We start from the raw sequence: 16,378 nt of genomic DNA on the forward strand, positions 1-16,378 counted from the left end.
CAGAGCGCAGAACCCCGTGGCACCCCTGCCTGAGAGCCAGACCTGCTGGTTGCTTCCGGGGTGCAACGCGGTGCCAGGACAGATCGGGACTTGGCCCTGCAGCTCTGCTGACCGGATTTTTAATGACCCGGTCACCAATGCTGACCATAGCCGCCAGGGTCCCTTTTTGACCGGGAGTTCCAGTTGAAAACCGGACACCTGGCATCCGTAATAGGGCTACTGATGGAGGAAAGTGAAAGAGGTAAGCCACCTACTCTGATTGTATGATGCAGAGGGGGATGTTTTAGTGATCACACTATGATATAGGATAAAGCTTCTGGTGGGAGTCAAGGAGTTGAGGCAGCTGAACAAGACTGCTGAGATGCTGTGAGAGTGCTCTAGCATCTGCAGTCCGAGGTTGCCACAAAACTGACATACTGATGTTATTTTTCTAGGCAATTTATACTTTCTAAATATTCTGGATAGTCATTAGAGAGCTTGATTTTAAGTGACCTGGTATTTGTAAATATCTTCTCTTTCACATGTGTCTTTTAAAAGTCATGGAAGATGGGAGAGAATCCAGAAGACTGGAAAAGGGCAAATATAGTGCCAATTTATAAAAAGGGAAATAAGGACAACCCAGGGAATTATAGACCAGTCAGCTTACCTTCTGTACCCAGAAAGATAATGGAGCAAATAATAAAACAATCAATTTGCAAACATCTAAAAAATAATAAGGTGATAAGACCATAAGAACCGCCATACTGGGTCATACCAAAGGTCCATCAAACCCAGAATCCTGTCCTCTCACAGTGGCCAATGGCAGGTGCCCCAAAGGGAATGAACAGACAGGTTATCATCAAGTGATCCATGCCCTGTCACCCAATCCCAGCTTCTGCAAACAGAGGCTAGGGACACCATACTGCCCATCCTGGCTAATAGCCATTGATGGACCTATTCTCCATGAATCTATCTAGCTCCCTTTTGAACCCCATCATCATTCTGGGATGTATTAGCAGGAGTGTTGTAAACAAGACATGAGAAGTAATTCTTCCACTCTACTCCATATTGATTAGGCCTCAACTGGAGTATTGTGTCTAGTTCTGGGTGCCACATTTCAGGAAGGATGTGGACAAACTGGAGAAAGTCCAGAGAAAAGCAACAAAAAAGATTAAAGGTCTGGAAAACATGACCTGTGAGGGAAGCTTGAAGAAATTGGGTTTGTTTAATCTGGAAAAGAGAAGACTAAGAGAGGACATGATAACAGTTTTCAGGTACATAAAAGGTTGTTACAAGGAGGAGGGTGAAATACTGTTCTTAACCTCTGATGATAGGATTAGAAGCAGTGGGCTTAAATTGTAGCAAGCGAGGTTTAGGTTGGACATTAGGAAAAACTTCCTAACTGTCAGCATGGGTAAGCATTGGAATAAATTGTCTAGGGAGGTTGTAGAATCCCCATCATTGGAAATTTTTAAGAGCAGGTTAAACAAACACCTGTCAGGAATAGCGTAGATAATACTTAGTCCTGCCATGAGTGTCGGGGTCTGAACTAGATGACCTCTCGAGGTCCCTTCCAGTCCTATGTTTGTATGTACATGGGCTATACAGATGATCATCTAGTCAGTTGTGTGTAAACTGGGCATATTGGCATTTGCTAAAATGCTGAAAATCAGACCTAGAAAGCTTTGAACATCTAAAAATGGAACCAAAGCATCTGAAAAATCTGAAAAGTGTTTTCCTTATACTCCATCTCTTCTTTGTTCTGAGATTTCTCTTCCATCCCATTTCTTGTTCATCTGTTTCTTCTTTCATCATGAGGAAAATTCTAGACTACCAGCACTGTAGCATCCTCTATCAGGAAGCATGGAGAAAAGGAATAGTGAAAAGCATAAAGACTTCACCCCTTACATCTCATTTATTTATTATTTTTGTCTTCTCTGCTATAAACATGAAGTCTAGCTTTCAGTTTTTCCAGTTCTGTTCCCTTTGTTCAGTATAGTAATTTCTCTTTCAGATTAGAAGATAGGAGCAAGATTGATACTAGGAAGGGACATGGAGAATAGGGACAAAATTAGGAAACACCTAGCTAGAAAAGACCATGATTAAGAACAATCTGGTGACTCTACGCCAGTTTGCAGGTTTCCAGTCCCTGATAACTTTTGGAGAGCATCTTTCAAGAATTCCTATAAGACTGCATAGGACCCCACTGGCAGGAAGAATGTCAAAATTAACCCTTCAGAGGATCCTGTGACTATCTGACAAGCTCCCACTGGTGCAGAAAATATCTGAGAAATACTTCAGGGAGCCCTCCATCTTCTTAGCAGACTTTCTTTTTCTTGAGGAATAATGACTGTCTCTCTCAAACCCTTTACTACCTTTACCCCATATGTTTGATTCCTACCTGCTCTGTTCCAGTGATGCGTTAGTTCTGGTGCTGCTTTTGTGGTAATTAGTGCCTTCTTTCTGAATTCCTCAGAACTGAAAAAGCACTGAGGTAGAGTAATATTGTCCCTATTTTATAGAAGAGGAGGCTGAGGTGCAGAGAGTTGGTCTGACTCACCTGTAGTCTCTTGGAAGGTATGTTACAGAATTGGAGATGGAACCTTGTATAACTAAAAATCTGTTTGTGATGGGAATCAAGGGTTGGTATTTTTGTGTTTTAAAGGCTCTACATTGTACCAGCCTTCATCGAAGAAGCATTGAGGACACCCCCATACTTCAGTTCTCAAGTCTTTTTTAATCTAGCTGGTTCCAGAATAAAAAAGAGAAAGTGATTTCCATAGTTCAGTCTTCTCTTCTTTTATTCTGGAGCTAAGGGGCATACACCGGAAGGTGGCCTCTCACTCTGCAACAGGTGTTAAACTAATAGGTTTGCCTTCAGATCCTATGCTTCTGCTCTTAGACCTCTCCTTCCTGTGGTGAAATGCATTCCTCTGATTTGGGAAAAGGCGTTACATTTTCACTTTCCTGTTCTCCTCTGGACACTATGCAAAATCAGATTGGACGAGACAATTACTATCTGGGTGGCCTCTAAGGTCTGTGGGGACGTGTGTGAAAGTTTTTTTGCATCTTTTGACTATGAAAGTATCTCCATTCATTGCTAAAACCTCATCTTAGCATGTTGAATAATTAAGTTCAGTAGATTAACTCTCATTCTTAGAGTTTTTCATCTGACAGAATGTTGTTTCATTTGTCTAGAAAGTCCTAAGTGGTTTTGGACTTCCATGTTAATAAGCCCATGATCCTTCCAATCATCTATCCAAATCCTTCCTCTCCCCTTGAGAAGAAACTACACATCGTGAATGTAGAGAGAACCATTTAGTTTTACCTACTTCATATGTAGCCCTTTTGAGGTACAAAGATAGTTTGTCCATTTCTAACACCTTAAGTAGAGTCTCTGGCTACTATGACACTAAGGCCTGGTCTAAACTACGGGTTAGGTTGAATTTAGCCACCTTAGGTCGATTTAAAAATGACTGCATCCACACACCCAATCCCATTCCATCGACCTAAAGAGCTCTTAAAATGGACTTCTGTACTCCTCCCCGACAAGGAGAGTAGCGCTAAAATCGACCTTGTTGGGTTGAATTTGGGGTAGTGCGGATGCAAATTGACGGTATTGGCCTCAGGGAACTATCCCAGAGTGCTCAATTGTGACTGCTCTGGACAGCACTTTGAACTCCAATGCACTAGCCAGGTACACAGGAAAAGCCCCAGGAACTTTTCAGTTTCATTTTGTGTTTGGTCAGCGTGGCGAACTCAGCAGCACAGGTGACCATGCAGTCCCCCGGAATAGGAGAGCATAAAATGTTTCTACACTCCCCCTATTATCTCCGTCCCTGAGGTTATCACAAATTAGAAGGTGAAAAAAAACACACTCGTGATTTTCACACACTTCTGAGCTCATGCAGTCCTCCCACACTGATAGGGCACAACTTAATGCATGGAGGCATTCAATGGCAGAGGCCAGGAAAGAATTAAGTGAGCACGAAGAGCAGAGGCAGGAGGCGATGCTGAGGCTAATGGGGGAGCAAACAGACATGATGAAGCATCTGTTGGAGCTGTAGGAAAGCCAACAAGAGCACAGAGCCCCCCACTGCATCCAATGTATAACTGCCTGCCATCCTCCCCATGTTCCATAGCCTCCTCACCCAGACGCCCAAGAATGCGGGGGGTGGGGGGAGGCTCCGGGCACCCAGCCACTCCACTCCAGAGGATGGCCCGAGCAACAGAAGGCTGTCATTCAAACAGTTTGATTTTTAGTGTGGCTACAATAAGCAATGTGGCCTTATCCTTACCTCCTCCCCCACCCTACCCAGGCTACCTTGTCAGTTATCTCACTTTTGTTTTAATTATAAAGAAAGAATGCATTGTTTCAAAACAATAGTTACTTTATTTCGAAGGTGGGAGGGTGGTTGGCTTACAGGGAATTAAAATCAACAAAGGGGGCGGGTTTGCAGCAAGGAGAAACACATATAACTGTCACACCGAAGCCTGGCCAGTCATGAAACTGGTTTTCAAAGCCTCTCTGATGCACAGCACTTGCTGTGCTCTTCTAATCGCCTTGGTGTCTGGCTGCTCAAAATTGGACGCCAGGCAATTTGCCTCAACCTCTTACCCCGCCATAAATGTTTCCCCCTTACTCTCACAGATATTATGGAGCACACAGTAAGCAGCAATAACAATGGGAATGTCTGTTGCGCTGAGGTCTGACCTAGTCAGCAAATAGCGCCAACGAGCTTTTAAATATCCAAAGGCACATTCTACCACCATTCTGCACTTGCTCAGTCTAGTTGAACTGCTCCTTACTATTATCCAGGCTTCATGGGGCATGGGAGCAAGGGGTAGGCTGGGGTAGGTGCGACTGCGCGGTGCTGCCGTCTGGGAGAGCAGCCTGAGGCAGAAGCCTCCAGCTCGCATGATATTCCAGGCAGGACTGAATCTCCATGAGATGAAACTTAAAGAAGAGAATTACCTAGAGTCTCTGGTTCCCATTCGGTGCTCTAAGAGGAGGATAGCCATGTCTGTCCAGGCTCCTCTGATCTACCTCACCGAGGTCTACCAGGAGCACCCAGGACACGTACGATAGCTATCAGGAATTGCTGCTGTGTAGCAATGCAGTACCGCGTCTGCCAGCAGCACTCAGAAGATGTATGGTGACGGTGAGCTGAGCAGGCTCCATGCTTGCCACGGTATGGCGTCTGCATCAGTAACCCAAGAAAGAAGACACAAAATGATTGTCTGCCGTTGCTTTCACGGAGGGAGGGGCAACTGACGACATGTACCCAAAACCACCCGCAACAATGTTTTTGCCCCATCAGGCATTGGGAGCTTAATTCCAATGGGCAGTGGAGACTGCAGGAACTGTGGGATAGGTACCCACTGTGCACCGCTCTGTAAGTCGATGCTAGCCAGGCTAGTGAGGATGCACTCCGCTGAATTAATATGCTTAGTGTGGACATACACAATCGACTGTATAAAATTGATTTCTAAAAATCGACTTCTATAAAATCGACCTAATCTCGTAGTGTAGACATACCCTAACAGTCACTGATTACATACTTGTGAACAAATGGGCTTAACTCCACCTCTGCCACTGAGAGATCACTCTAACCTAAGGGTATTTCCACCTCCTGCACAGGTTTGGACTAAGGTCCCCAGACTAAAAAGTTGCAAAGCTAAAAATCTGCAAAGCTATAGTCAGTTCCCTACAAATGTTTCTCACTTTTCCATGTGTTTATAGGTAGCAGAGACCAACTTAATATTTAACATATTCCAAGTCACCTTTCATATAAACCCACCTTCCCTTGTAGGACTGCTTAATATGTCTGCTGATGATCTGGAATTTTCCAAAGGATGGGAGAAGGAAGGGACAAATGACAATGAGAAATTACTCACTGGTCATTAAATTTGTTTGGGTTGCCCCTCTTAACCCATTCTGTATCCTATTTTGGCTGAGTTGATGGAATCTGTCCTTATCTTCTGCCTTTCAAAATATTGGCAACTCCTCTAGTTTTGTGTCAAGCTTGCAGAACCCCTCTCAAGACCTCCTTCCAATCTGACATCATTCCATTAATACTTAACTCATTGTTTGCAGTTGTTTAACCAGTATGTATTGACTTAATGGTAGTTCCTCTGAGCCCGCATTTCTCCAATTTAATGTCATGTGGGACTGTGTCAAAAGCCAAGTCCAGGTATGTTGTGTCCACCACATTTCCCCTATCCACCGAACCAGTTACCCTGTCAAGGACAGAAATCAAGTTGGAATGGCATGATTTGTTCTTAGTAAATCCATGCTGGCTGCTAATGATTACCTGTGCATCCTCCAGGTATTTGCAAATTAAATGTTTTGTACATTGTTCTAGTAGCTTCCCAGATATCAAGGTCAGGCTGACTGGTCTATAGTTTCCCAGGTCCTCCTTTTTCCCCTTTTTAAAGATGGGCAGTACATAAGCCCTTCTCCGGTTTTCTGGGACTTCTCCTGTCATCCAGAAGTTTGCCTCCATTATTTCCAGTGGCGCTGACATTTTTTTTCAGCTAATTCCTTCAGCACCCGAGGGTGAATAGCATCGGGCCCCGCTGTCTTGAATTCATTCAAATTGGTCAGAAGTTCTCTGATATATTCTTGACGTATCCTGATCTGCATCCCTTCCCCTTTATTGTCTATGGTAACTTTGCTAGTCATCTGGTAACTTTATTTTTTTTGTGAGAAGACTGAAGCAAAGTAGGCATTGAGCAGCTCTGCCTTCCTATCATCTTCCATTACCAGCTCACCTTCTCCGTTGAGCAATGGACCCACACCATCCCTGACCATTCTTTTTTGTCTGGCATATCTGAAAAACCCCTTCTTGTTGTCTCTAGCATTCCTGGACAGCTGTAACTCATTCTTTGCCTTGGTTTTCCTGTTTTTGTCCCTACATACTTGTGCTATTCCCATGTATACTTCCTTGGTGACATGCCCCTCCTTCCTTTTGCTGTGTATATCCCTTTGGTGTTTTCGATAGCTAAAAAGCTCCTTGTGCAGCCACATTGTCCCCCTGTTGCTCTTCTTATCTTTCCTCTGCATTGGAATAGCTTGATGTTGAGCCTCTAGTTTTATATCTTTTAGGAACTGCTCCCTTCATCTCATTTTCTTCCTAATTGGTCTTTCCATGGGATCTTGCCTATTATTTCTCTGAGTTGGTTGAAATCTCCCCTTCTGAAGTCCAGTGTCCTTGTTTTGCTATTCTCATGTCCTCCTTTCCTTAGGATCTTGAATTCTATAACATCATGATCATTTCCTCCCAAGTTCCCGACTACCTTCGTGTTTGCAACTAATTCATCCCTGGTGGTCAAAATAAGATCCAAAATGGATGACCTCCTAGTTGTTTCCTCAACTTTCTGAACCACTACTTGTGCCTTGCTTACAACACTTCTGCTAATACATCCCAGAATGTTGTTTGCTTTTTTTTTGCAACGGTGTTAAACTGTTGACTCATATTTAGCTTGTGATCCACTGTGACACCCCAGATCCCTTTCTGCCATACTCCTTCCTAGGCAGTCACTTCCCATTTTGTATGTGTGCAACTGATTGTTCCTTCCTAAGTGGAGTACTTTGCATTTGTCCTTATCGAATTTCATCCTATTTTCTTCGGACCAATTCTCCAGTTTGTCTAGATCATTTTGAATTTTACTCCTGTCCTCCAAAGAACTTGCAACCCCTCCCAACTTGGTATCATCCACAAACTTTATAAGTACTGTCTATGCCATTATATAAATCGTGCGTGAATATATTAAACAGAACCAGACCCAGAACTGATCCCTGTGAGTAGAGCCATCCCTTGGTTATGGCAAATTGGGCCGAGCAGGATGAGGAGGCGAGCGGGGAGGCGAGCAGCAGGTGAGCAGGCAGGTGTGGGTGGCAAGGAAGAACTCACCTACCAGAACCTCCCCTTCCCCCCCGACGCCTCATGCTCTCCTGTGGGCCCCGCTGATCAGAGCCTTCCCCTCGTTTTCAGCACCTGCCACCTGCCACAGATCAGATATTTCACAGCATCAGGAGGCGGTGGGGGGAGAGGAGAGGAGCGAGGGAGCAGCATGCTCGGGGAGGGGGCAGAACTGGGCGGGAAAAGGCGGGCAGAGCAGAACTGGGTGGGGGGAGGAGCAGGGCCAGGGGTGGGGCCTTGGGGGAACGGGTGGGGTGGGGTCAGGGCTTGGGCAGAGTTAGGGGGAGAACCCCCCAGCAGATTAGAAATTCGGCACCTATGTCCCAGGCCCCACACACCCCTAGGAACAGCCCTGCCCGTGGGACCCCACTTGATATGCCCTTCCAGCTTGACTGTGAACCACTGATAACTACTGTCTGGGAATGGTTTTCCAACCAGTTATGCACTCACCTTATAGTAGCTCCTTCTAGGCTGAATTTCCCTAGTTTTTTTATGAGTAAGTCATGCGAGACAGTATCAAAAGTCACACTAAAGTCAAGATATGCCTTATATACAAGATATAATCTTGTTACCTGCTTTTAGAATGCCTCGCCACTTACTCTTCCTCATTTTGTGGTCTGGAATAGACGACTACCATAACATGGCTACTATTCTTGTCCCTTTTTATCTTCACCCAGAGACTCTAAGTGGATCTGCCGCTCACTTGCTCTTGAATCTGAGCAAGTGTATTTATGCTGGTACTCCAATCATGGTAGTTGTCCCACCAAGTCACTGTAATGCCAATTAAGTCATAATTTTCTTCATATGCCATAACTTGTAGTTCATCCTGCTTGTTTCCCTATACTTCTTGCATTGGTATACAGACATCAAAAATATTTTGCAGACTGCCCTGTTGTTTTTCTTCTTGCCTTTTTAATGCAGTTGTGGTTTTCTAGTCCCTTTTCCAGAATTTAAGCCCTTTCCTTTGTCTTCATTACTTGAGCCTAGATGTGCATTGGACAGTTTTTTGCCACTGTCCCCCATAAGACATAGTTTAAAGCTCTCATCAAGTTATGCAGACAATGTCCAAAGATGCTCTTCACAGTATTTGATAGATGGAGCCCAACTCAACAAAGTAATCCTTTTTCCTGGAACATCAGCTCATTGTTGAAGAAGGCAAATCTCTCTCACCAGCACCACCTGGGTAGCCATGCATTTACTTCCATGAAATGATAGTCCCTTCCTGGACCTTTTCTTCAATAGGGAGGACGGATGAGAACATCACTTGAGCCCCAAATTCTTTTATGCTTCTTCCCAGAGCCATGTTGTCTGCAGTGATCCATACAAGGTCACTCTTGGCAGTATCATTGGTGCCCACGTGGATAAGTAGGAATTGGTAGTGGTCTAGGGGCTTAATGAGTCTTGGCAGACTCTCAGTCACATCCTAAATTCTAGCTCTGGGCAAGCAGCACTGTTCTTGGGATTCCTGGTCCAGATGGCAGATGGATGACTCTATCTCCCTTAGGAGGAATCCCTGACCACCACCACCACCCTTCTCCTCCTTTTGGGAGTTGTGGTCATGGAACCCCCCATCCCTAAGACAACACACCCCATGCCTTCCGGTCGACAGGGTCTCCTTCTGATTTCTTCCCTCAGATGACTCTTCCAAGGCATTTTAGCAGTAGAACCTGTGCCCAGAGTCTGAAAGCGGTTGCTTAGATCTATCTGTATTAGGGGTGTATTGGTTCTTCTTCTTGTGCAGGTCACACGCTGCCAATTTTCTTCCCTGCTCTTCAGTCTCCCCTGTATTACCCTCTCCAATTCTTCAGCATGCTGTACCCACAGTACCAAATCCTAACTTCTAACCAGGAAGTCTTCATTTTCTCTGATGCAATGCTTGGGTCAATACTTGGGTCTCCAGTCCTTTAATATTTTCTTCCACTATGGAGACCAGCTTGCACTCATACAGATGAAGACGCTTCTGTCCTCCAGCAGAAAGACAATCATGGCGCATCCTGTGCAGGTCACAACAGCTGTTCCTCACTGTCCATATTTTCTTTCTTTTTAACGTATCAAGAGCCTCTTCTCTTCAGTTGTTGTATTTACTGTTCCCAGAAGGCTGAAAGGCAAACAAAATCTTTGGGCTCTCCCCCTAGGCAAACTTCTACTTCTACTTTGCTTCTACTCAGTCTGTGCACCTCTCTTGGTCTTGTGTATATCTAGTGTTGAAACAGGCAGGAACATCCACATCTATAGCTTTTGTGGCAGCAACATATATCATGTCAGCAAGTAGTAATAGGCCCAATCCCTCTGACTGTCAGGTTTTTTTTCAATATGCAGTGTAGTTGTAGCTGTGTCAGTACCAGTTTTTTCACTGTCGACCAACAGAAGAGCTGTCACTAACAGCAGCTATTGCCACGGTCACTAAACAAAGTGAAGGCTGATTAAGCTTTGGAATTTCCCGTTTTCCTAAAATAAGATTTTGTCATAATTTTCTAATTCTGTCAGTAAAAAAGTAACTTTATGATTCTTGAGTATGACACTGCTTACATCCCAGTATCCTGATGAGCCGTTAGTTATTTCTTTTGAAGGGGAGAGACAGCAGCACTTCTGATGCACGATAAAACTAATTTCTGTTCCAGCCTTTTGTAGAAGGGATATAAAGGGACAACAAATAAAATGTTCAAATTCACAAACAGTGGAATAATGAAATTAATCAACAGAATATCAATAAACCTAATGCAAGGCAAGGTAGCAAAAGGTGGATTGTGCAGTATACTTTCTACTACAGACTGCAACTACCTGCTTGTTGAGTTCTGTATCTTTCTCATGCTCTCAACCCAAACTGAGTAAAGAGGAAAAGAGCTCCCCTCTCTTTTTTTCCTCTGACTTGACCATTATTTCCTTCTATACTGCCACCCAAATTTCCCTTCTTTTTCTTCCCCTTTCTCACCACCTGTCTCCTTTTTCTTTTGAGTCTCTCATCCCACTCCATTTTTGTCTCCCTCCTTGCTTCATAAAAACATTATTACATACAGTAGTGCTTCCTTTCCATTGCTAAAGTGATTAGATCTGTACAACATAATAAACTTTCTGGTTTGGTTGCAGTATAAGGTGCAGTCAGGGGTGACAGGTTTATAGAAATTTTGGTGGTGCCCAGAACCCGCCCCCCCAAAACTCCACCCCCCCACCTGCCTAAATCTCTGGGAGGGAGTTTGGGTGGGGGGAGGAGATCTGGGGTGCAGGCCCTGGGCTGGGGATTAGGGTGCAGGAGGGGTGCAGGGTCTGGGAGGGAGTTTGGATGTAGGCTCTGGGCTGGGGCAATGGGTGGGGGTGCAGGAGGGGGTGCGGGGTGCAGGCTCTGGGAGGGAGTTTGGGTGGGGGAGGGGGTACAGGGGTGAGGGCTGTGGGGTTGAGGATGAGGTTTGGGGTGTGGGAGGGGGCTCAGGGCTGGGGCAGAGGATTAGGGTGTGGGGGGATGAGGGCTCTGGCTGGGGCTGGGGATGAGGGGGGTTGGGGTGTGGGAGGGGCTCAGGGCTGAGACAGAGGATTAGGGTGCGGGGATGAGGGCTCTGTCTGGGGCTGGGGTTGAGGGGTTTGGGGTGTGGGAGGGGCTCAGGGCTGGGATAGAGGATTAGGGTGTGGGAGGATGAGGGCTCTGTCTGGGGCTGGGGTTGAGGGGTTTGGGGCATTGAAGAGGCTCAGGGCTACGGAGGAAGGGCAGGGTAAGGGCAGCCTGCCTTGCCATTAGTGAATAGGGGGCACTAGGACCCTGCGGCAGCAGTTGATCCAGGGAGCCGGCAGAGCAGGTGAGCTGCAGGCTCCGGGACCAGGGGGAGGTGAGCGGGGGCAGCAAGTGGGGGTTGGGGGACACTCGGGGGAGATGCAGGGGGCGGCAGGTGGGGCCGGCGGAGAGACCCGGCCCCAAACACTGGTGGAACCAGGCCCCCAGGCCCTGAATATTGCTGGTGCCCAGGCACCACAAGTGTATATAACTCGCTGCCCCTGGGTGCAGTTAATGCTGTACTCATCCTGCACGGCAGTGCAGTTGATGCTATGCTTCTATATTGAACATACACACATTTTAGTGAGCACCAAAACATCAAGGATGAGGAGTCCACTCAGAGATGCTTCAGTCAATTTGGTTTTTCCAGGCGCAACATCACATAAGTATTCTGGAGACTACAATTATCCTACATACTAAGACCCTTCAGAGAACTGTGGTCATAAAAGCTGGTACTGCTGGAAGCAGGCAATCAAGTATGTTCTGTGTAAACAAGTATGAAGGCACTGCTTCAAAATTCATGTTTCAGGAAGCCTTTGCAAATGTTTTTTTATATATACACAGATACTTATGTTTGTGTATGAGTTAGTATATATAAGTTAGTGTATATAACATGTGTATATCCACACACAAACTTGTATACACACACATTAAATACACAAATTCACAAAGCTGTCCAATTTTGTGCAGTTCAAATAACAAACATCCCAAATAAGAATTAAAATGCTAGGGCAAAAGAGTTGGCTATCCTTATTCCAGAAATATGTTTGCTTAGATAGATAGATATGCAGGCGGGCAGACAGACAGACAGTATCATGTCCAAAAATATGTATACTTCAGATGTGCCTTGAGGGAAGTTATTGTGTGTGTAAATTATGTGATTAAAAAATACATTTAGCTTTTATGGGAAGCTCTTGTTTCTTGCATAATTCATGGCTGGAAAGTTCTGGAGAGCGAAGGCATTAATAATTGCTCTCCCTGCTCTGACCAGTCATTGGTCACCACTACTAAAGATGATCTAAAAGGCATTCATTTCAGGAAGTTCTGCCTTGTCTTGTGTTGGGAGCACCAGACCCAGTATCCAACAGAAAGAGTCCTGTTAGAGTATACCTTTACAAAAATGGAATTGCCCATAAATAAACCTTTTTTTTTTAAATCATCATTCTTTTTTTTCCTGCAGGTACTGTATTTGGCAATGGTAAAACTTCAGACTACCTGCTCTTGGGAAACATTGTTTACACTGTAAGTCTTGCTGCCATTGTCTGGTATTCTATTTGCTGATTATGTTTTCTAATCTCTTTCTCTTTTAACTTTGCCTCTTCTTCATTTCATATATGTACACTTAATAATTATATATTAAATGCCTATATTTTAAATATATGTTTCTAATTTTATTTATACTTTTTCTTTCTTTGTCTCAACTCTTCCATGTAAAAAACAGTGTGGTGTCTTGAGAATAAATGGACAAATTGGATGATCCTATGAGGTGCATGATTTGCAGACTCTGGTTCTCTTCCAGTAAGCTCACAAAACAAGGGAGAAAGGGCAGGCCTGTTTGCCCTTTTTACAGGGTGCTGTCCTTTGTGCAAAGGATAGAATGAGGAGTGTAATTTTCTGGCATTTTCCATGGTGCATGTAAATCCCTGGGGGACCGACCCCAGCGGATTCACAGTGAAATTGGTTTGGGGCCCTGTGTACACACAACTCTCTCTTCCTCCTCTTAATCTTGGAGGGGATAGTGCCCCATGAGTCAAGGCCAATTACAAGGACCTGCTAGATGCTCCCCATGGAGGCATCTAAGTTGTCAGAAGTAACCATATCGTGGGAAACCTAACTCACTCACCTGTTACTTTCTTTTTGTTTATTAATTACTGTTTGTTCTTTTCTTTAGTTTTCTATTCCCTGTACTTGGTAATGGAATAAAAACGTTTTTCATTTTCTTAAATACCTCTCTCAACCAACAACTGAGGGCTTCCTCGGGTCGTTAAAAGCAGCAGTCTCATACCGTTACTTGCACCTCTTTCTTCCTTCCTCTCTTAAGGTAGGGATTCATTCCCTTAAAGAATGTTCCTGTCTCCATATGCACAGAACAAATGAAATCCTGCTAGAGAAGTACAAACATACATCCTTATCAGGCTCATCTCCCTAGTGAAATGGGAAGTATCTGAACTGAAACCGGAGGAAATAGTCCAGAATAGTCAATTCTTCTTCAAGTATGTGTCAGTGTGGATAGTACTGTCAAGGTGTATGCACTGCTTGCATGCGAGACTGAAGTTTTTTGAATGGCAGTGTCTGTGGGAGCCATGTATATTCCCTGTGCCTCTTTGTGTTCCCATGAAAGGGCATAAAAGACAGAGTGGCTGCATTCCTCCCTCAGTTCCCTTTTACCACCCATGGCAGCAAGACAGAACCCAGCAAGTTTCCGACCTTCAGAGACCTTAAGTCAGTTCTTTCAACCTTTTAATGAAAAATATTATCATCGCTTTTTCTCTAAAGGATGTACCTTTAAAAAAAGAGAGAAAAACCATTCAGTCCCCCTGCACACCCTCCTCTACAGTCAGGCAAGGCACTTCATGCCAACTACCACACCTTGTGGTGAAGTCCAAGCCCTCAGGATACAAACCCAGCCTCCTGCAGTGTACTGGTCCGCATCAAGGATGGACACACCCTATGCCTCTTCTGCAGCCCAGCATCTCCCACAATTCTGGATATCTGGGCTGCTCTCCTCACTCTGCAGCTCACTGGAGGCGGATCAGCATTTTGGCATTGCACACTGTGGCCAGGTCCCCTCCACTCCCACCAGAGTCTCTGCCTCCACAGCAGCAGACAGTTTGGCTGCTTCAGTTGCTCCTGTCGTCACCTTTATTTTTTTTTTAAATATCTGCCCCATTCTTGGGCAGCAGGGAGCAGTGTTTTTCCATTTTAGCAGTCATCCTCCTCCATGGGTTGGTTAACCGGCAGGGAGTATAACCCTCCCTCAGCTTCCTCTGCAGCGTCTATCTCCCTGCCAGCTCCTCTGCCCCTATGCAGGTATAGCAGAACTGCCAAGAAAACACTGGCTCAAATCCAAGTGGCAATCTATATATGAGGCATCCTTCCCAGGCTTGGCAGATGATGAGTTGTGCCCAGCCTGCACCCATCCAACCAACCCTAACTCCATTAGGTCCCAGGGCCATGAGTCAAACAGGCAGGGAGAGTCCTCTACCCATCAAGGCAGCCACTATTCAGCAGAGGAATAATGGATCTGGAATTCCAGTGCAGAGCAGGGCGAAGTTCCAAAAGCAAGGAGGACCCTGACCACTCAACTTGGGGAGTAAGTCCCAAGGGCCTCTACAGAACAAAGAAGGAGACTCGCAGGTTCCCTCCACCCCAAGTCTTAAAGTGGGTCATGATTGCCCTGGGGAAAAATAGCAGGGCTTCTAATCAGCCCCTCTCCCTTCCAAGTCAACCTGGATCAGAGTCCAAGGGGACTCCGACCCAGGGGGAAGGAGAGCCAATGGGGTATGATTCAGAGACAGATCCCTTCAGAGGGCTTCAAGCCCTAAAGAAGGCAAGCTGTAAAAGGCCTCACCATGGCACAGCAGAGCCTCCAGGCTCCAAAAGCAAACAAAAAGAGTTAAATAAAAAAAAAGCAGAAAAGGGGGAAAGCTCAAAATATTCAGGAGATAAAAGTCCTCCGACTCTTCTTCCACCTCCTCCTTCCCCCTCATCCACTGAGGATGGTGAGCTATTGGACTCCAAGTCTGATCAGGATTGGGAAAAAATACAGCAAAGATTTTTTGCCCCTCTGAGAAGTTCTAGACTATGTGCAATAAGGTTGTCTCCATGATTCAAATCAAACCTGAACAGGCTCCTGAGAGTAAGTCTTAGAGTAAATTTCTCCTCTCAAAATCCTCCACCTTGGCTGTGATACCCCTTCAGTCCTCCTCCCTGCTTTGCAAGAGCATCTCTCTCGTGGCTGGAAGATCTTAAAGTCCGTAAGGACAGAGATCACCCTGACTCTGTTTCCATTTTAAAGAAAGTCACCCCTAGCAACAGCATTAGATGCAATGAGGTTCTTAGCCCAAGCCGTGGCTTCCAGCTCGGTAACCAGGTGGCACTGAGCTTTGGTCTTGGAAAGTGGATATTCACTCTAAGCATGCCCTTTGCTCAGCCAAGCTTACAGGGTTCCTCTTCTTTGGAAAAGAGCTGGATAAGGTGGTGGCTGACAGTGTGGCAAAATCCAAACAGTCTCTCTCTTGTCCACTCAGTGTCCTCAGGAGAGAATATTGACCAACCTTCAGACAGAGGCACTCCTTTTGCCCTTCATCCTCACAGAGATACCAGCACAGGCACAACAGATTCTCCAAAGGAAAAGAGCTGAATCATGGTTTGGGACAAAAGTCCAGAGGAGTCTGAACCTCCACCCACTTTATGACACAGGTCACATAGGGCTCCACCCAGAGCTGAAGCTGGGGGTAGAATTTCCCATTTCCTAAAGGAATGGTTTTCATTGGCTACAGACAAGTGGATCAGGGAGATAGTGATCTAGAGATACTTCCTCAAGCTGCAGGCTCCATCCCATCCATTCTTCATCCAGGTGCCAGTTTCCAGAGACCCTTGAAAACACTATCTGATCCAGAACAAAATATCTCATCTTCTGGATCTGAGAATGATAGAGAGTGTTCCCACAGAAGAAAGGTTCTTTGGGTTCTATTCCATCTTCTTCATC

At 45.3% G+C, this 16,378-nt stretch overlaps 1 protein-coding gene across 6 annotated transcripts in view; it reads left to right on the forward strand.

Moving 5' to 3' along the window:
- The window catches only part of ATP8A1 (ATPase phospholipid transporting 8A1), a 241,890-nt gene that overhangs the window by 181,261 nt on the left and 44,251 nt on the right, over positions 1 to 16,378 (forward strand). For all 6 annotated transcript variants that reach the window (XM_073342153.2, XM_073342148.2, XM_073342147.2 and 3 more), the window contains one exon: positions 12,848 to 12,909. In XM_073342153.2, coding sequence (XP_073198254.1) covers positions 12,848 to 12,909 — 62 coding nt within the window. The remainder of the gene's footprint in view (positions 1 to 12,847; positions 12,910 to 16,378) is intronic.

This window comes from Lepidochelys kempii, chromosome 4, assembly GCF_965140285.1.
Source record: "Lepidochelys kempii isolate rLepKem1 chromosome 4, rLepKem1.hap1, whole genome shotgun sequence".
Taxonomy (NCBI): domain Eukaryota; kingdom Metazoa; phylum Chordata; order Testudines; family Cheloniidae; genus Lepidochelys; species Lepidochelys kempii.